At 40.9% G+C, this 21,155-nt stretch overlaps 1 protein-coding gene and 1 pseudogene across 1 annotated transcript in view; both read left to right on the forward strand.

Moving 5' to 3' along the window:
- Prkca (protein kinase C alpha) overlaps positions 1-21,155 on the forward strand; it is a 378,576-nt gene that overhangs the window by 256,306 nt on the left and 101,115 nt on the right. Inside the window, exons 4-5 of the mRNA XM_042702635.1 lie at positions 11,959-12,070; positions 15,509-15,637. Of these exons, the coding sequence (XP_042558569.1) occupies positions 11,959-12,070; positions 15,509-15,637 (241 nt within the window). The remainder of the gene's footprint in view (positions 1-11,958; positions 12,071-15,508; positions 15,638-21,155) is intronic.
- On the forward strand, positions 11,630-11,718 carry LOC122094977 (annotated as a pseudogene).

The following is a 21,155-nucleotide window of genomic DNA, read 5'->3' on the forward strand; positions in this document are numbered from 1 at the left end:
CACAAGATAAGAGGAAATAATTACAATCCCCTTAGAAACTAAATGGATCCTAAATTTACTGGCCTCCTTCTTCTTCCCCTCTCTTGACAGCTTCCTGTTGGAAATGATGGATGAACAGGCAAACAGGAATGTAGGTTATCTCTAAGTTGGTTATACAGACCGCAGGCCACCATTCTGTTTTGTTGTATTTTTTTTTCTCTTTAAATATTGAACATTTTTCCTAGGGTTTAACAGGGAAAATAATTTTTAGACTACTAGCTATTACAATATTTCTGCATCCCCAAATAAAAAGAACATTATCCTTAGATGTCTACATGCAATGGAAGGCTGCTTCCCTCCTGCTCCTCTTGATTCCCCCGTACATTTCATAGCTCCTTCTGCAGAGGGGAAAGTGCACATCAGATGTGAAGTCCATGCATTTTCAACCTTTTCTTTCTTTTTTACAGAACTGTTTATGACAAGTAGGAATATTCGAATATTCACAATATTTTTGTGAGGTATTTGTTTTTCATTTTAAAAAGAACAACAGAAAAATGAATTTCCAATTTGCCTAGTAGGTTTCTGCCTCACCAAAGACAGGCTCTGCATCCTCATTAGAGCTGAATAAACACCACCAGCGGGTTAAAATGTAGGATCGGAGGTCTCCAGGGAGGTATCTCAACAAGTATTACTATTTTTGTCCATGTGTTTAAATGGAGTTCTGTTGGCATTGTTTGGGATGCATAGAACGTCACAGTTGGAGGAAAGTGCATTAGTGTTGCCTCCTATTGTTTAAGAAAAGAAAGAGGGAGGGAGGACCTCATACCTCAGTTCAGTATTTGTGCAAGCTCCACAGCCACCTGTGCCCAGCAACCAAAGGCAAAGATGCTTGGATAGAACTGAGGAAGAAAAATGCCAAGGTAGACACAAAAGAGGCTACGGCTGAAGGACAATGCACCTGTCCTTGGGACAGTGCTTTACATGCATGAAAGCCAAGAGGGAGGGAAGGGCCTTCAACTTGGTTACATCTAGAAAATGACTCCACTACACCAATGTGAAACTAAGTCCTCAAGAACCTTAGAGCATGCTAGAATGGCATGTCTGTGCATTGGTTTCATCTGTAAGTTGTTCTACTTTATGGCTTAGGATCAGCCATCCTTAACTAGCACATAGTTGGAGAACCACTGCCCCCAATGATAGAACCTTCACTATTTCTTCATTCCTAGCTTTAGGAGAAAAAAAAACAGAAGGTTATCAATATAAAATGCAGTACACTGGGTGCTAAAATGAAAGATTTTCATGATTATTGAGCAGATGGGGGAAAGCTGATGCATGGACAGAGATGCCCAAACCTAACAAAAATCAAGAAAACCCTAGAGCTAACACATCACTTTTTTAGCTAAGATACAAAACTGGTTACTTTTAAACACATCCAGAAGTTTCAGAAGCCATCTAGCATAACCAGAGCTCCTCTGTCAAAGACAGACTCCAACTTACGAAAGATGCATAACTCTTACATCCAATATTTCATGTCCTTCTGTTTGGCTCAATTTCTACTTTGGGCTTTTATCCCAAGACACAGACAGGGTGTTCTCATAAATAGTTCTGGTCGTATTGTTTAAAACAATGAAAAATTAGGAATAGCTTAAATATCTAGGAACTAAATCAATTATAATACATCCATATGGTGAGCTGTTGCATAATGAGATGTGATATTGCTTTATATGTAATGGCATGGCAACATGTTTAAGATGAACTATTAGGTTTAAATTTTTAAAGCTATAGACCAATCTGTTTAGTATAATCACTAAGGAGATCCTTTCTCCCTCTTCTCCCCAACCTCTGTTTCTGTCATTCCCCCCAACCTTGGTCTACAAAATTTGTTTCTTTCAACTATGTCTTATGCCAATTCAACAAAACTGTATCTAGTTTTGTTACAGTGAATCAATGTGAATAAACAATTGAAAGTTAATTCTAAATAGCTAGAAGAATATTTTACATTTTTATAAAATGTGGTTAGAACTAAAAAGTTCACTGAACACCAAAAAGTAAATGCATCTTTGACATGGCTAAGAACAGGGCTACTGCCTTCGGAAGTATATCCAAGGAGTAATGAGCAATCTACGTAAGGAATCAGAGGTATCCAGCTAGACTTATACCTATAATCCTAGCTAGTTAGGAGGCTGAGATCTGAGGGTTGCAGTTCGAGGCCAGTCCAGGCAGGAAAGTCTGTGAAACTCTTATCTCTAATATATCAGCAAAAAAAAAACAAAAAAAAACTAGAAGTGGTTCCTTCAGCTCAAGGACAGTGTCCAGGCCCTAGGACTGTCACAAGAGAAAAAAAATAGAATCAGAGGTATCCAAAGAAGCATGATGCCAGTGGCTCATACTGGTAATCATAGCTACACAGTTTGAGACTAGCCTGGGTAAAAAAGTTCCCTAGATTCATCTCTAAAATAATGAGCAAAAAGCTAAGCAAGAGATGTGGCTTAAATGGTAGAACACCAGCTGAGCAAGCAAGTGAAGCGAGCATGAGTCCTGAGCTCAAACCTCAATGTCACAAAAAAGAGGGAGGAACAGGAGGAGGAGGAGGGAAGGTAGGAGGGGGAGAGAGAGAGAGAGAAAGGGAGGGGGGGGGGAAGGGAAGAAGGGAGGGAAGGAAAAGGAAGGAAGGAAGGGAAGGAGGGAAGAAGGGAGAGAGGGAGGGAGGGAGAGAGGAAGAGAGAGAGAGAGAGAAAGAAAAGCAGCAGCAGAGAAAGAAAGACCCCCCCCTAGCCTATTTGAACTTTAGTCACAAAAAGACAGTTATACTTTCTGGCTGTGTGTTTAATCAGATGAGTAAATACCAGCTGTTGGAGAATCTTCCTACATGATATACTTTTTCAAGTCCATGATAAAAATAAGTTCAGAATCTCAGGCATATTAGCTAGTTACTACCAAATAGTAGCCTCTGAAATTTGTCTTCAGACCACCACAGAACATCAGACTACCTCATAACAATCCAATTCTGTCTTTACTAACTTAAAGATGGTGTGGTTTTCTGAGTCTCCTTGAAAAATATGTTTTCATTTATCTCTGATTTTTTTTTTCTCCAGCTACCCATGTATACTTGGCCATGAATTTTTGTAGGAAATATAAAACTTTGTGCAAGGGCTGCCAGAAGTCTACATAATTAAGATGCTTCCTCTATTCCTGTTTTATTTTCCTTTCAAACTATGACATTGGAACTAACCAGCTCTGTAATTAGCATGAGCATCATTTGGTGCTAAAAAAAAAAAAATGCTATAAAACTTTCATAGTGAACAGATTGGTGACTGCTGCAGCTACAAATGGAGAGGAAGTGACTATAAGGGGAGAAACCTATGCTTGGTGGTGGAGGGCCAAGTCCTGTATCATTAGAAAGAATGATCTATGAATGAACTATGCACAGACCTACACAATGAGGGCTTGTAAAAACATCCATGTAAGACTTGTTCATAACATTAAGCCCATCTGTTTCTGAGCCCTAATCATGCACTATGATTATGTAAGATGTTATTATTGGAGGAGACTGGGGGGCAGGGGGGACATGGAAACTCACTGCACTATTTTTACAACTTGTGAATCTAAAACTATTTCCAAATGAAAACTTCAAAAATGTAACATTTCAAAAATATGAATGTTTCCTAACAAGATTACCATCTTTAGGGTTATAATCAACCTTGTTAACGTAGCTTACACACTTAATCAAATGAGCAAAGAATGACAGTATTTCGTTAGAGCAGTCAGTATGACAGTCCAGAAAAATAATGATTGGTCTTTGAAACAAAACTCCCATGCACTCCTAAATGTATAGGGGAAAGAAATAAAGAGGTCTCTCTGGAAGATTATGTCACCATCCCCTCTCCATTTGTCCCCTCACTTATAAGAAGAGTACAGATCCCACACTGCTATGAGCCTTTTATCTCCTCTCTAAAACAGCAGCCCCTACTGAGAGCCAGTATAGTCCATGGGGTGGGAGTTTCCACTTGTAAGAAGAAGTAACAGATTGTGCTGTTCCCTTTGACCCTTTACTCTTCTTTTCCTCTGCCACGAGAGTGGCATGTACCACTTGGCAGTTGGCCTTTCATCCCTTGGTTCTGAAGTGAACAGACATCTGCTCCTCCTCTGGGACCACTGGCATAGAGCATGAATGAAAAGTAAGTGTGTTAGGAAGCCAGTGAGATTTAGAGGTGGTGATTACTGCCTTGCCACTGCCAATCTCACATCATGTCTTAGCCATGGGAGGCTCTGCTTGGCATCACCAACTTACCTATTTCCGCTTCAACCGTCAAGCTTTCAAAGCTGGAAGATCTAGCCACTTCTGTTGTTCTGTACTAGATAAGGAGAAAAATGCTTCTTGAGGGTCTTCACAGATGATGATATTGTCCAAAGTATTTTCTGTCCCTTCTTGAGGAGAAGGTATGACTCTGCCTTATGGACTTCCAAGCCTGAATCTCATGTATTTCATGTATCTCATGTAGTTCAATTAAATATGAGCAGAAATGATGAGGCCATTTCAAGGAGGGATGTAGGAGCCCTTGAGAGACCCTTTCTCTTTATCTTCTGCGTGAAAGATGTTGCTCTATCAGGAGTGTCCAAAGCAAAGAATGAGAAATACATGTTTGCTGTATTTAGCCAGTAGACTTAGAAATGGTTTGTTTATGCATCATTACCTAACTTCTCCCCAGTAAGACAGAACCCAAGTACCTCCTGGAGTCTTCACCATCTGACACATTCCACTGGCACATAGTAAGTGTACAACAATTTTTTTGTCAGCATGGGGCTTGAACTCTGGGCCTGGGCGCTGTCCCTAAGCTCCTCAGCTCAAGGTGAGTGCGCTACCACTTGAGCCACAGCACCATTTCTAGTTTTATGGTGGTTAATTGGAGATAAGAGTCTCACAGACTTTTCTGCCCAGGCTGGATTTGATCCAAGATCCTCAGATCTCAGCCTCCTGAGTAGTTAGGATAACAGGTGTGAGCCACCAGTGCCTGTCTTACAGCAAATAATTTTTAAGTGCAATTAAGAAATTGATAATACACTAAGAAATAATCTTATTGTTAAAATGGGTAATGTTTAGACTTCAGGGTGTGAGTATTTTCATATTAAATTATTTTAATATCAGAATTCCATACTAAACCATCCATATTCTTTTGGAATTTGGAAGCCATGAAGGATAAGACCTTGGTGACATAGCAAATATTACAAAATAATAGAATGCTAGTCATAATATAGTTTTCAGCCAGATCTTCAGTTGAGTTAATGACAGATTGTACACAATGCCTTATAGTTTTCTCATATGGCACCTTCTTAGCAGATTGCTGGGGAAACTATAGACAGAGCCCATTCATGGTCAGGTGTGACAGCCATGGTCAGTTTCACCAACATGCTCAGACTCTCCCTCCAATGGCATCTTATGAACTAGCTGAAACCTAACCAGATGTGTTCAGCTGGGCTTCAGGCTCATTTGGATTATATTAGAGAGTAATATATGGATTCATTTTTGTTTAACTTTAATCTGTTGTGATAATGTTAAAGTGTCCTCTCATGTTCATCTCTGAACCCGTCTGTCTCCACACATTTCCAGAGGCATATTACTTACAAATCTATCTAGAGAAAAGCTGTGTCGTCATTCCCTGGTATCCTTGTTTCTGTTCTCCGCATGTCCTTTTAGTTTATGATTCTTTCTGTGACTTGCTCTTGTCATGAGACAAGAGATCTCGGCTATCAGTCCATGTTGTTAAGAAAGATCTAGCTCATTTGATGTAATGTCCGTGTTGTATGCTGCAGTATAACTACATTATGTTTTATTTAGTCATTGCCTCACTGGTAGAGATTTATCTACATTTTTAAGGACTTTTTGGTTTCATAGTTAATGCTAATAACATTTACTTAGCTGGGCAAAAGATTCTAGGAGTCCTTCTTCCAGCAAAGCCTGTGTGTACAAGTACATTGAAGTCCAAAGCAAGCTAAGTTGAACCCACAGCCTGAGAAAGGCCGGAGGAACCCCTCTTAGAACATGAGATAAAGCGTGGTTATTACCATGATACCCAAGTGATATTAAGTCACCTTGTTTTTGATAAGACTTTCATTTTTTTTCTAACAAAAAAAATTAAAAGAGGAAAATTTTTCCCATAGAGTTAACCAAAATAAAAGCCTGCTTCCTAAGAAATTTTACTTCACAGTAACAAGGCCAGCTTCGCCCTTGGAGCAGTGATTTTGGTGTTGCTTATGTAGTCAGTATGTGGGTGACATTTAGACCCAAGCTTGGCTTACAAGTGTGATTCACGGGAACATGTCAGATGGTGAAAGCAGGGAATTTTCCTTGGTATTTAGAAGGAACAGCTTGAAGGAGACACGCTGCTCCGGGTGCTTAAGGAAATAAAGCCTCAGAGCTTCACCAGGTTAAAGGCAGTCTTGCTCAAAAACTCTGAAAGCCTGCACCCCAGCCCTCAAGGACAAGTGTTTTGGTCCTCCATGAAATCTCTTGGGCATTTTGGGAGCATTCAGATACGGGTGGAAGGATGTCCTCCAGCCAAAACTCAGCCATTATTTTGTTCATCGAATTAACAGGACATATGAAGTGATGTGTATGCACACAGACACATCCTTGTCACAATCAGCCACTGCTGCCTGCCTCCTGGAACTTGGGGAATGTCAGTTCCTCTAGAGTCTTCGCTCTACAAATCTCTAGACTGGGCTCCATCCTTAAAGAGTGTGATTGCAAAGTTACCCAGAACGCATTGCCTTTGGATGCCTATAGATAGCCTGGCATCTAGGAAGTGCAAAACTAAGTCAGCATCGACATCAGAGTTGTGTATGTCCAAAGGCTTATTTTTCTTCCACCCCAAATGGTAAAGATGGTGGTAATGATGGCATTCCTGTTGATGATGATGAAGTATTTGAAAAGTCCTGGTAGGAATGTTAAGGTTATGTTTCCAAGGCAGGCTAATTCAATTGCTATATTATAAAATTGAGAAATGAGAAACAAGCTAGCAGATGCTGCCTATAGGACTTGCATTTTTCATTGGTTGCTTTTTTGTAAGAAATCTAGATTTAGATTTGCGAGTTTGATTTCATTTGTACTTATGAAAAAAAATAGTTTCCCCCAGCTACACATATGGTAGAAATGTCTGAGCTAATTGTCTTACCTTTTGTTTTATAATGTAATATTGGGCTGGTGACAAAAACAGCAGTTTTCATAGTTCACATATAGAGAGACTGCCAGTGCCTGTAGAAGAAAAAAGTAGCATTTACACGTATTTCACTAAGAAGAAAATGCCATCGACTTAGTAGTAAAGAAGACTTGCTGTACCCTATCCATTTTTCTGTGGTTCTAAGCATGGCCAAACCTGCTATAATTCACCCATGGGATAATCTTGTCTACACCCCCACCCCTTTGGTGAGCCAAGATAAAGATGTTCTGTGCTAAGGACTTAGTAATTGCTTTCATCCACATTTGCTGAAGGTCTACCATGTCAGAGACACGAGATTTCTAGAGGTTACAGACTTCTTTCTTTTGGTTTTCCAATAGCTCGGGGTAAAAATCATCTTTAAAACATAATATTCATCCTTGGCTCCATCATGGTTCTAATTTAAAAGTATATATGTTAGGCTCTCTCTTTCCTTTCTTTTAATTGCCGTGACCCTCTCTCCTGTTCTCTTCTCTGTGCTTCTCATCTCATTTCTCCCCTTTTCTCTTCTCTCTTCTTCTCTTCCCTTCTCTCTCTCTCTTTCTCTCTCTCTCATATGTAGCTCTGTGTGTGTGTGTATGATGGAAAAAATGAAAGGAAGGTAGACAGAGTCAATCATTATTATGACTGGCAGACTGTGGAATGGCATACAGATACGGAAGTAAAAACGCTCAGGAATGTTAGCTAGGGGGGGAAATCTGTTCCTAGTACTGCCATCTACAGGATCTTCCTAGGCTGAAGCTTCTTTCCTGCCTTGATGGGTGTTCCACAGGTGGAAGCAATCTCAAGTGAAGACATAAACAAGAGAAGCTAGGATATTGCCACCCAAGAGGAGGCTTGGGTGCCAGGGCTTGTAGACATAAGAGAGTCCTGAGGCTGCTCAGAACCTGAGGACAGTGACACATGGACATGAGCACACATGAGCTTCAGCTCCTCTAGGGGCTGGCTCCTCTCCACACACTTCCCTGACCACCCAGAACCTGCTGGACACCACAGGAGTTATTGTATGGCTCAGCTGGTGACTATTTTCACAAATCCTACTCTCTGACCAATGAGGGACAGCTCATGTCTTGGGATTCTGCAGTCTGCCTTGTTTTTCCCACCAGGGCCCCTCACCACCTGTCTACAACTGGCATACCTTTCATTCTCTCATGACCCAGATTAGCTGCATACCTAGCCCAGCACTCAGTCATCCTGGGCTTTGAAAGGACTTCATTCTGAAGAACTGATCAGAAGTGTTTGGGAAGGACATGTGTTTCCTTTACATAGAGAAGAACTTTCTGATGCTACTTTTCAGATGGATGCTTGGACTAATTCTCCCTCTCCCCTCTCCCATGAGATCCAGCAGGCTATAGATGTCATGAACAAGGAGCAGATGTTCCTTGGCTGCAGTTCTCCTGGAACTAGTGGTATTTACCCAGCAAATATTACCATATTCCCTATATAGTACACAAGATATTTAATTCATAAGTCACACAATTAAAATCCTTGCCTAGGAATTAGGCACAGAAAATCTAGTAGCCCCTGAAGCCCATGGTTTGGCTGGTGGTGTGATAGCACTTGCAGTGCCCTGATTGTGCTCATGTGCTGTGGTTATTTAAGATGTTCTCACAGGGGAAAGCTAGATGAAGCACATGCAGGAACAGGCTGTACTAGATTTGCAAATTCTTGTGAGTCTTAGATGATTTCAAAGTAAAAAAGTTTCCTTCTCTTTTTCTTTTGTTGTTTTTTTTAATAGCAAGACACAAATCAAAGAGATCATCTAGCCCAGTTGTTTTCAACTATAAATTTTAGCAGTGGCCTCTTCCCTCTTATGCCTTCTTCCATCCTCTTCCTCAGCAGGCTGGGTACCTCCTGGCAACCTTAGGGATCTATGAAGTGTCATTTGAAATGCTGTCCTCCCACCCCACATTTTCAGGGAACAGATGAGGAAATCGGGGCCCAAAGAAACAAAATGCTTTGTCCTTTAATTGCTATTGATAGAAGCACAGAGAGCCCAGGAGATTTTTAGTTCCAGTGGCTCTCTGCAAATCATCATGAGTCACAGCTCTTTAGCGAACACCATGGTCTCTTTTGTCAGCCTAGGTGAGATTAATTAGACTGGGAAAGCTTCCATGTTCCTACCTTCCGCTTCTCTGGTTCCTATGACAGAGTCACTCTGACGGTGGGAATGGCACGTGGTGGTCTGGGCTGGTGGGTAGTTTTATGTTCACTGTGATTGCCAGATGACTTCCTTGGCAGGCCAGGTGCAGGTGCAGGGAGCTAGAATGTAGGACCAAATAAAAAGTCCCCTACCTTCTACCTGTTTAGCCCTGCTCTGACCACCAGTGAGAACTGACATTGCCTAGCTTTCCTGGTCCTTTCATTCAGGCCCATGTTACTGAAATACTTGGGGAAAACCTTAATCTTAGGTACCTTGTAATTTATCTCCAAAGATAGTGTGATAGTAATGTCTTTTATTTGTCCCATGATTTTTAGGTTGCTAACCTTTTTCCTAAGCTTCCTGAGTTGAGCATAACCCTCAGGGCAAACTGGACTTATTTCTGCTTTATAAATAAGTGACATGATTGCTCAAAGGTCTCAGAGTTTGTGTCAGTGCCAGGGTCAGAATACAGATCTCCAGAGTACCAGTAAATAGGCTTTTGCACAGAGGACTCTTGTTCTAAATAGAGGTTTGGGAAGTTGTACAGCATCTACACACACCAGACGATCAACAAGCAGATAGTGGCACCATTATTGTTGTGGATGTAATTCATCACAGCATCTGTGGCCACATGTAGACTTTGGAGTGTGAAGGACTCTGGGATTTGGTTGTTCTGCAGCTTTGTAGGAGGTAAAGCAATGGCTTTCTGCCTTCTTCCATCTCCTAAGGATTAGACCCTATAGATACATATATGAATGAGTTAGGTTTCCTGAAAAGTAAAGTCTGTTGCCTGTGTTTCAAGTCAGTAGAGATCTATGTGACTGTCAATTGTCAGGACAGCCATCCTGAGGCTGCCTGGCTCAAGCATACTCCAGAGGCCTCTCAGAGTGAGCTGCCATTCTTTATTTACTGCCAGTTGTTGATGCCTTGTTTCTGTAGGGAAACTGGTCACAGCCTTTCCCCCAGCATCTTCTTTGCCCTTCACCTTGTGGGACATAACCTTCCCTGTCAACATGAGTACTGTTCATTGGTGCTGATGCTGGTCTGTTTTTTTCAGTGTTCTCCCTTATGTGTGAGAAAATATGGGGCTGCTATAAAGGTGGAAGTCTAAGGCCTTATGTCACTCTGCCTTCACAGCTACTACTAGATCAAAATGTAATCTCTTAAGGAAGATACCTTGAGAGAAGCATTTAGAAGGTAAACTAGTGACCAGCTTCAAGAATAGTTTGAATCATCTATACGTGTATTCCATTTGTACCTGTTAGAAACCCACTAAACATCTGCTGAGTGATGTTCTGAAGCTGAAGGTCTCTGTCTTTAACATACTTGCCAACCTTGGAATCACCTGCAGGGCCTCTGGAAGCACAGCCTGGGAGACTTTTCCAGAGTTTCTGATTCAGTTGGTCCATTGGAAGCTAATATATTTCTAATGGGATGCAAGTAGATGCAGGTAGAGATGGTATGTTGAAACCCATTGTCCTTAAGCTGGAGTTGGCAATTTTTCCTACAGAGGCCAGAAAGTAAATATTTCAGGTTTTGTGGTCCATACTTCCTCTGTCACAAATACTTCCCTCTGCCACTGTCACCACAGAAACTATGTCACTACATGAGTGGAGCAGTATTGCAATAAAAAAAAAATCTTGCTTATAAAACAGGTGGTAGACTTTTTTAATATTGTTGAAAATGTATAAATTAAAAAACAAAAAGATAAGAGCCAGATCCTCATTTTGAATAGATCTTTGGGAACTCTTGAGATGAAGATCAGATGTGGATCAAATCCCATTTCTGATATCACTTTGCCATGTGGCTTTTGGAAGGTCATTAGCATCTCTGCAAAAGGAAAATAATAACACTGTAATGGAAAATAAGGAGCTATGTTCTTTATCAAATCAAAAGCTGGATAGTACAGTATTTGGTTTGCTGGGTTTTTTTTTTTACTTATCTACATGATTAAAGTATTTCAGAATCATCCAGTCTGTGCCCTTGAAAAATAGTCTTAATCACTCATTAGCATATATGTGCCTTAACTTTTAAATCCCAAAGTTAAGTATACTAGCTTCTTCCATTGAGATAGAGTCTTCTGGGCTTGTTTGCCCAGCTGGCATGGGACTCCCATCTTCCAGACCTCAGCCTTCCACATAGCTGTGCCCAGCTGTTGGTTGAGAGGGAGATGGTGGCCTCTCTACGCGTGTTCATCTTTCATCAAAATCTTCTTCCCAGGTTGCTAGGATTACAGCAATAAACCATGGGCAACTTGGCTGAGAGCTGCATACTTTAAAACATTATACTCTGCTTGCTTCAGCAGCACATATACTAAAATTGGAACGATACAGAGAAGATTAGCATGGCCCCACGCAAATTCATGAAGCATTAAAAAAAACTATGCTTGCCCTTAAACATATTGATGATTGACTGTAGTCTGGAAGTGATAGCTTTGTTAGAAGCCCTGTAATTGGGTATGCACAAATTAGAAGGAAGGAAACATGGGTACATTTTCCATTAAAATGTGACATAACCAAAAGACCCATTAAGGATTATGTGACTACAGAAAAATGAGGCATGGACTTGGCTTACTCCAAAACTTTCATGCCTGGAATGAGCATTGTATTTCTTCTTCCCCAGGACCCCAGGAGCAAGCACAAGTTCAAGATCCATACTTATGGAAGTCCCACCTTCTGTGATCACTGTGGGTCACTGCTGTATGGACTCATCCACCAAGGGATGAAATGTGACAGTAAGTAAGTTTTCTTGTCCGATAGCTGATGAGGCTCTGCAGCTTAGGCCCAGGACACTGGAGTGCTCAAGGCTTGGTAACTTCTCAACACCAGCTTATCAATAGAATTGCTTCAGATGAAGACCAGTCTGTACACTGTCCAAATTTTACTTTAGTAAACTTCTTGCTTGCCTAATTATAAACCATAAAAGGCACTCCATTTATAAATGAAGTTAGTGGGTGCTGTCGCTTTTTTTTTAACATGGTAGAAATCTTCAATCCTTGCAAAAATGCAGGCTAGTCAAACCCCAAAGAAAACTCCCCACCTCCAGATTCTACATTTGGTTAGTTTCAAAATAAGCTAAGCAACCATAGTCATTATCTTCCTATGTCTCTAATTAGTGGGTGGGCTGTGGAAAAATCCAGCAGGCTCTCCCTTAAACTAAAGCTCAAATGAACATAAAAACTAGGATAACATCTTACTTCAGTTCACTTGTCCTGACTGTTTATGGATTAAGTTTATAGCAGCCTTGCTTGGGATGAAATCACTGAAGACCTCTGAGGAAGACACCAGCCCTTTCCCAGCCTCCCCTTTTGTCTTTCTGCATCTCCATCAAATATCAGGAGGAAAGGAAAAAATAAAAACCACCATGGAACTCTCTGCTTTGCTAATTCTTACATTATGAGATTCCCTAGGCTATTCATTTAAATGAAAGTTTGTGTTTTTAGAACACGGAAAGGTAATTACTAAGCCTGTTTTTCTAATAGACAGGCGAATATTATGGTAATTGCAGCATATTCTTCTTCATTAATGGCTGTCATAATGGCCCAAAGCTTTATATTTGTATCTTACCCGGAGCAAACACAGTATATAAAAATCAATATGGAAGAACATTATAGGACAGATGGAGAGTTTCTCAGGACACAGGGATGGTTCACCTTATGAAGTTGTATAATTTAACAGCCAAATGGAACTGTTACCTTCTGGGCCTTAGTCTCCTCCACTTCAAGAAACTCTTGGATTTCAAAGACAGGGTTTTCAGAGTTTCTGCAAGTACCAAGTTCATTTGTAAACGTATGTTTAACTGTTTTGAAACTTGGAACACAAATGAGCATTTGAATGTGTTACATGCCAACCTTGACAAAAGTGAAACACTGGAGCGCTGCCATTGCCAGCCTCACTCACGCCGTAGGACTTGCAATCCAGTTTCCCCCATGGTTCCCACTGCTCTGCTGGGGAGGCGTGCCCCTCCACCGCTCCCACCTGCATGCTCCCTTCTGTATGAGCCAGGGATTCTGTTCACAGTTTTAACAAGATGTAGAAATAGATGAAATGTTGAGGCTGCTCTGAGTGGTTTTCCAGTCTGTTTTATATTTTTTATAAGATAGGTGAGATTGGGCAGTTTATAAAAGAATAGATGTTTTTGTAGCTTAGAGTTCTGGAGTCTGGGAATCCACAAGCCTGGTACCAGGATGTGTCCTGCCTGCTACAGTATGAACATGGCAGAGCCCTCACGTGGAGCTGGAAGCCCAGACCTTTATTCATATAAAAGCCACTTATGCCATCATGGGGGCCTCACCTCACATTTCTTATCTCATCTTAAATCACGTCCCCAAGGCTCCACCTCCAGTTGTAATTGAACCTATGAATTTGAGAATGAAGTTTCCAAGTTGTTATGTGAACATAACCACCACAGCAGATATCAACTAGCATCCTTAGGGGTTTGTTTGGATCAGAGGGCTGTACTGGTTGTCCTTGAATAGCCTTGTAATAAATAAAATAGAATAAATTTGAATGTATTAGCTAAATGTATGCTAATAACACTCATCTTGTTTATTAGGATTCTGCTTTGGATTTTGCTTGAAAAATGGGTCCTATTACTAAAAAGTTTTGAAAATCACTTACCTGGATGAGTGCTATTGTTTGGCTTCGAACTCTTCAGTTAGACTTCTTGAGTTTCTAGGATTTCTCCTTCATGGAGGGAAGAGGAGAATGAGCAGATAGCCTAAGACCTCTACTTCTACCTGAGCTCTCCCAGCATGGCAGCCTCCTCCCCTGCCCGGCAGGTCATACAGATGTCTGTGAACAGTTCCTCTTCCTAAGAAAAGAGCAACTGCTGTGTAGAGCGCTCTCTTAGTTTAGTTAGTAGAGGAAATGGAATCAAGGTTGCAAATGAGCTTCCCAAGGTTAAAAAAAAAAAAAAAAAAAGAAGAAGCTCATGGCGGATCCAAGCTGAGATAGGACACAGCCCAGTGTTCTTCCTCCTCCAACCCCCACCCCATTCGCTCCCTGCTGCCCGTGTTCTTTCCAGAGGCTCTGGCATTTATTTTTCTTAAATCACCTATTCTGTCCAGGCAATTGAAGATATGACTCAGTTAACCCAAATTATCTTGGCTAAGCCCAAGTGCATGATCTTGAACAGTTAGCTCTGGAAAGAGGAACCTAACAATACATATTTGTGAATAAGCCAATTATGTTTCCTTTGTTGTGTCTATTATCCTGCCTTTACTGTTTAATCACAGCATACATGTCTCATGCACAATGCTTTTCACAGTTTGCCATGTTCACACCAAATGCTAGAAATGAAAAGGGTAGAAAGGCTCCACCTTGAAGGTTGGAGGATAACCTTGTTAGCATCCTGGCAGTATTTGTGAAGATTCCAGAGGCCATCCTTTCCTCAGGAATCCCAAAGTTACCAGAAGGATGGAGCTGAAACACCTACACAGTTTCATGTTTGTAGTCAGTGCTCAGGATTCTTTTCAGGGTTTCTTTGGTTCATTGCAATAAGACTGATCTTTTTTTATCCTCCCCCTGTCTCTCCCACATAATGTCAGCTGTAAGGAAGGGCTTCTGCCAGGCATGTATTTGTTTTACTTGGAATAATATTTAAATATTGAAGATAGGTTTAAAATATCAAACGCAAGTTCTTTTAAAGAAGGATAAAAGCAACGTATTTGCACCTTCTTGAAAATACCAGGTTAGGTGAGGAAAAGGAAATTTTAGGAATTTCCTATGTGCAGCCCATAGATTGTTACTTTCGCAGTGGCAGGCTCCAGGCTCTCAGTGGCAGAAGGAATTCTTTGGCAAAAAGTATCTGTTTAAGATTTGCGTTTTATATGCTTGTATGTACATAAGCTATTAATCAATCTGCACTTGGTGCACATTTACCTATGTGGATTTTGTTAAATATTAAAACTAATCACTGAAGAACAAGCTGGGTATTTTGCTTTGGTGAAGACTTGAATAAATATGGGGTGGATATTTTAAGGATATTTTCACTCACACGGAGCCTGTGCTGGAAAGGACATCTGCTAGCAGTTCCTTATGTCACCAAAAACATTATAGCAGAGTATCAAGTTCGGGGCTAGCTCACTGTCATTTTTGCCTGGATACCAAAACACAGAGGAAATGCCTTCAGCCCATATGGCTGCCTCACCCTGTGCTTCCTTAATTCACAGCCTGCGACATGAATGTTCACAAGCAATGTGTCATAAATGTCCCCAGCCTCTGTGGGATGGATCATACGGAGAAAAGAGGCCGAATTTACCTGAAGGCTGAGGTCACCGATGAGAAGCTCCACGTCACAGGTAAGGCCTACCTGCCTGGCCAGCAGCATTTTTAGGTGAAACTCAAGGTCACTTGAGGGTCTACCATGATAGACTGACCACCATAGCTGAGACCTGCTCAGGAGACTCTGTAAACCTACCTGAGTTCCCAGACACTCCACATCATGTATCAGGTCACAACCAGCTTTTGTGTGGATCCTCTACTTGGATAACATGGCCAGTGTGTTCTCCCTCTAGTGACAAGGTGACAAGGAAGGCAATTAATCAAAATGCCATTGGTGAGATTGGAACTATGGCAGGGAAGGCTGATGAATGGAAGATGAAGGTGTGAGTGGCAGCAGGCCATGATGACCTGACAAATCCACCTCCAAGATAGCGGTAATTATACACAGAGAGAGAGAAAGAGCAAGAGAGAGAGAGAGAGAAAAACACATGCTTCCTCCATGTTAATATGGTATCAACAATTTAAATAGATTATTTAGTCTTCATGCCTACTTAATTACTAGCCTCATTTTCCAGATGAGGAAACTGAGTCACAGAGAGATTGGTAACTTACAGCATTGCAGAGTTAGTAAGTAAGGAGCCAGGACTTGAATATTTAAGTCCAGACCCTCTCCTTCTAATCACTATTCCAAGCGCAGTGCACTTCCAACCACAGTCTTGTTTTCTTTGGGCTCCTTTGTGGAATGTCTGTATGTGTTTTCCTTGACATTTACCTCCATTTGATCAGCAAGGTATTAAATGTCTGTTTGTATTTAGGATTTTCAATTGTCCTAAGTATTGAAAAAACTGACTTTGTTTTTACTTATACATAATAGGATATATAATTTTTTAAAGCTAGAATTATTTCTATTTAAGAGAAAAAGAGAATTTCAGACAAAGCTTGCTTACTTGGGAAACATCCTCACTTTTTTTCTTTGAAAATATAGACACCTTTTCTTCCTCTTACTGTCCTCTTGAGTCAGAACACAGGGAAACCAAGCAAATGGTCTTGACATGTTGCTAGAAGGGTAGCTAGCTTGCTTCTGGATAAATCATGGAACAAACCAGCCAAAGCTGATGAAGTTCTGTCAAATGAAGCTCAGTAAAATCCCTGTTGTACACACAGATCCCCTTTTGACATCTTGTGTTGTAGAGAAGTTTCTTTTTTTTCTCCAAGCCATCCCTGCTTCATCCTTCTATTTGAGCCTCTGACTCTCACCTACATTTCCTTCCAGTCAGCTGATGCTGTCAGAGGCCACTCTGCACTTCTCACTGCTGACAACCCAGGTCCCCAGTCCTGCACACATGCTTCCTTCTCAGACAAAGTGAGGCGTCTCTGGGCCATGAGGTTAGCCTCGAAACCATTTGCAAGGTTACAACCTTACTCTTGTTTCTCTTTTCTGTCTTTTCTCTCTCTTTTCTGCATGGGGCAGGGAGCATGCAGTGGGGGAATAGAAAACCTATCAAATAGGATACACACTCTGGAACGTGGCCGTGCATTTCCTTACTTTTTCCTTACCTCTCTTTACCAAAGCCACTGTGGTTGGCAATAGAATAAACCCTATGGATGAACACAGTTTGATTATGGAGTTTACATGTGACAACATGTGGCTTACTATAAGGCAAGAATGCCTGGTAGGAGTTTTTAAATATTTAGCTGTTATTCTTTGTGTTTCTGGGCAAAGCATAACACACACTGTGTGTGCTGGACTTGTCCCATGCCTCCCGAAATAAAAACAGCAACTGCAGGGTGCTGCCTGAATCATTCAATCTCTTCCATGAGCTAAAAGAGTCCTGCAGGTGTAAAAACACATGGATTCCCTGGCTCAGGTGGCACATGGGTTGAAGGAAAAAAACCAGCTTGGTAGGGCTCATTTCATACTCATTGCTCCACTAAGAGTTGGACTGGACTTTGTGGTTGCAGGATGATCTCAGGGCATCTAATCTTCAAAGATACATATGGACATGTAACACAGGAAAACTAAGCAGTGTAACAAATATCAGTCATGAAGGTCATGGTTCTCAAGAATTAGTTTAAAATTATTGCACAAATATAACTCCACTCTAAGAATGCAAATTTAGCAGTAGTTTAATAATGATAATATCTTATTCCATTCAGGCTGCTCTAACAAAAACACTTTAGGCCTGATAACTTATAAATGCTAGAAATTCATTTCTCTCATAAGAAGCTCAGGGTGAAGGGACAAGCAGGTTCAGTGTCTGGTGAAGTCTCACCCTTTGCTCCACAGATGGCACCTCTTGTTGTATCCCCATATGAGGAAGAGGAAAAAAGAGACAACATGCACTCTTTATCTCTTCTATACAAAGGATAACCCATTCATGAGACTGGAGCCCTCAGACTAGTCATTTCTCAAAAGCCCTTGCTCCTCTCTTGCCCCCAGCCCTTTTATACTGAGGATTCATTTTCAGCATATAAATCTGGGAACACCAATATTCAGACCAGAACAAACAATAGCAGCAGCAGCAGCAGCAGCAGCAGCAGCAACTAACACTGAATAGTTTTGACAAAAGTTTATGGAAGTTTATGATCATTCCTTTATAGATAAAGAAATCAAGATACTGGAAACAAAATAACTCCCAAAGTTACATAGATGTTCACTGGTTAAGTATTTCGATTGCATTCAGTGATAGAATCAACAAGGACTGGAAACTTTCTGAAATACAGTTATCTCTCTAAGGATGTAATTTAGTGGTAAAACACTTCATATGGGCAAGGTCCTGGGTTTGAGTCTGTGCTTAAAAAATAATAAAGTAGTATATGTGTGGAGGAAATTCAATCCTAAATATAAAAAGTAAAACTAAGGAATTCAAAAATTGGTAATGATATTTTGAGGACTTTTTTCCTTTGGCAAGTCCTTACATATTCTAGGCAAGCACTCTACCACTGAGCTATGTCCTTCGTCCTTAGGTTTTTGAGACAGGGTCCAGCTATATGACCCAGGATGGGCTTGAACTTGCAAGCCTCTTGCTTCCACCTCCCAAGTACTGAGATTACAGGTGTGTACTGCCACACCTAGCTTGAAATTTTTTCTTTGAAATAAGTTTTTATTTGTGGAAATAGAGTACAGACTCCCCATACACACCCATCATCTGACTTCATCTGATGTTAACATCCTTGATGAAAGAGGGTTTAAGTATCAAAATAATCACATTTTGGAATAGTACCTGATGCATTTGTGGAAAAAGTAGTTTGGGGATTGCTTTGTTTTTGTTTTTAATTTCTGTTCTTGAGACAGAGTTTCAGTATGTAGCCCAGGCTGGCTTTGAATTCAAGATCCTCCTACCTCACTCTCTCAAGCGCTGGGATTAAAGACATGAACCACCACACTCAGCTAGGTGTTGTTTTAAAAAACCAAAGAGGAGCTATCAAACCCATGTTTTCCCTATATAAAAGGATCACAAAGAATGCCAAGCAGAGCCTGTAGAGTAGTCCTGACAGGTGTATCCTCTGCTACCATTGTCTGGCTACACTCCTCCCAGCCAAACAGTTCAGAAAAGAAATGTCTTTCTTCATAGCATCTGCCACTTACAGAGTTGCCTACTGTTGATAGAGTATCACTAGAGTACCTATTGATAGAACATGACTCTGTACCTACTATGTACCCACTATTGATAGAACATGACTCTTTCTTTGTATTGAGCTCCTTGTATTCATCTCTTCTAATCTTCAGACTATGCCAGGATATAATGCCATTCTTACTCTCATTTTTGAGATGAGCCAAACAATTACAGAAGGGAAGGAAATTTTTCCAAGTCATAGGGTAGAAACTGCCTTTCAGTATCTAGGTCTGAGCATCTCAAGTCTCTCTTACTATGTAGAGATTCCTTTTGAACCTATAGTAAATCCATAAATATTTGCTAAGCCCACATTCAGCCCTCCATGATGTTCTTTGGACATCGTTGGTCATCGACATTCCACAGGACTTAAAGCTAGGAGACAAACTGGTATCACAGAAAGGAGTTGTAGAACAATTCAAGTCCAAATGCACTTAAGTGCCCTAAATAACACGCCACTGGAAGGTGCCTGAGGTGAGTAGGGATGTAGGGGAGGAAGAGGGCCTGTGGAGAAGGAGACTGGAGGGCTATAGGTATTGGTTAGAGGGAAGGGAACTCCCAGTGAGGGTTTAAATGGAATGTGAGAATTAGCCTGGCTTTAATGAGAACACGAATATAAACAATAAACTATAATGAGCAGAGCTGCAAGTCCAAATATAAGTGACTTCTTGGAAAATGCATTTAAACCTAAAGCCCTGAGCCGCTGTGTTAATTGCTAAATTACCTCAGTGCCCGTTTTACCTGTGTAGAGGTATTCAGGTAGAAAATAATTTCCAAAGTAACATAGAAACTCCCAGTGGGAGTTCTGCTTTGGGATGGAAATCTGCCTTTTGAAATCAGGGGTGAGTTTTCCCCTGGATGTGTGTGGTATTTATAGGAAAAAGCCTTTGCTTTTATGATGTATTTTTATTTTATTGCCTTTAGGCAATAGTGCTGATGTTATCAGAATCGTTTTCTGATTCTTACGTGCTTTATCATTTGGTTTGGAGGAATAGTTTAAAAAAAAAAGATTCCTCATAGGAATTAGTTTTCAATTTAATGGTGTAAGTAAATTGAAAAAAAAAAAAAAAGAGTACCATGTGCTGTCTCAGGAACATGTCTTTCCCACAAATAGATTATTCTGAAGAGTCTAAGTTTTTCCCATCGTTTGGGTTGTTAATGCAGCATGGCATAAGGAAGGGAGGACTTCCTCCCCATCTTTGGCTCCTTGAAGTACTCCTGTCCTCCTTCTGGGGTCATGTATGGTGTCTGGGTCCCATCCCTAGTATTGAGAATCACCGTCATGGTGCTGTAGTCGAGACAGCGTTCCCACGGTGTACACTCTTTTACCTTTCCATCTCCTCAGTGTGTTTGCTACAAAATCAAGGAAATGAAGCCTGAGCTTTGTGTAGGAGTTTGTCGTTCTTTAACTCATCTATTTCTTGTCCACTTCTTAAGTATGTGTCTAGCTCTCTGCCAGGTTCTGGGGATGCTAAAATGATGAAGACATGGACCTCATTGTGGAATGCATGTGTGTTTTTTTAAGCTGGGGGCAGGAGTTAATTACAGGTCACCTACTTGAGCCCTTAAAGAACAGGAAGGGCTTGGGAGAAGGGGGCCTTAGCCAAAGAAACTACAAGCAGTAGCAGTAGAGGCAAGACAGGGAAAGGTGACACTGCAGGCACAGATAGAGTGGGTTCAAGAGGTACCATACATACCATCTAGGATATCAGGAATTTCAGGTAAGTGGTTGAGAAAGCTGGAGGGAAATGTGTTTCTCTCTATGTTCAAGAGATCAGGACTACTGTCATCACAGGTTACAGATTGGTCAATCCTGGGACCATGTACTGTAGTTTAATACTTTTTCTGATAGGGAGATTTTAGTTGCAGGTATCTACTTTTCAACATGGCAGGGCATCAATCCTCTAACCTGAGCTCGGGCTTCATCCAAGGGTCACAGTGACTATGGGCTTTCTTTTTTTTTGGGGGGGAGGGCTTTCTT

This window comes from Dipodomys spectabilis, unplaced genomic scaffold (assembly GCF_019054845.1).
Source record: "Dipodomys spectabilis isolate Male_0828 unplaced genomic scaffold, ASM1905484v1 ptg000329l, whole genome shotgun sequence".
NCBI classification, from domain to species: Eukaryota; Metazoa; Chordata; class Mammalia; order Rodentia; family Heteromyidae; genus Dipodomys; species Dipodomys spectabilis.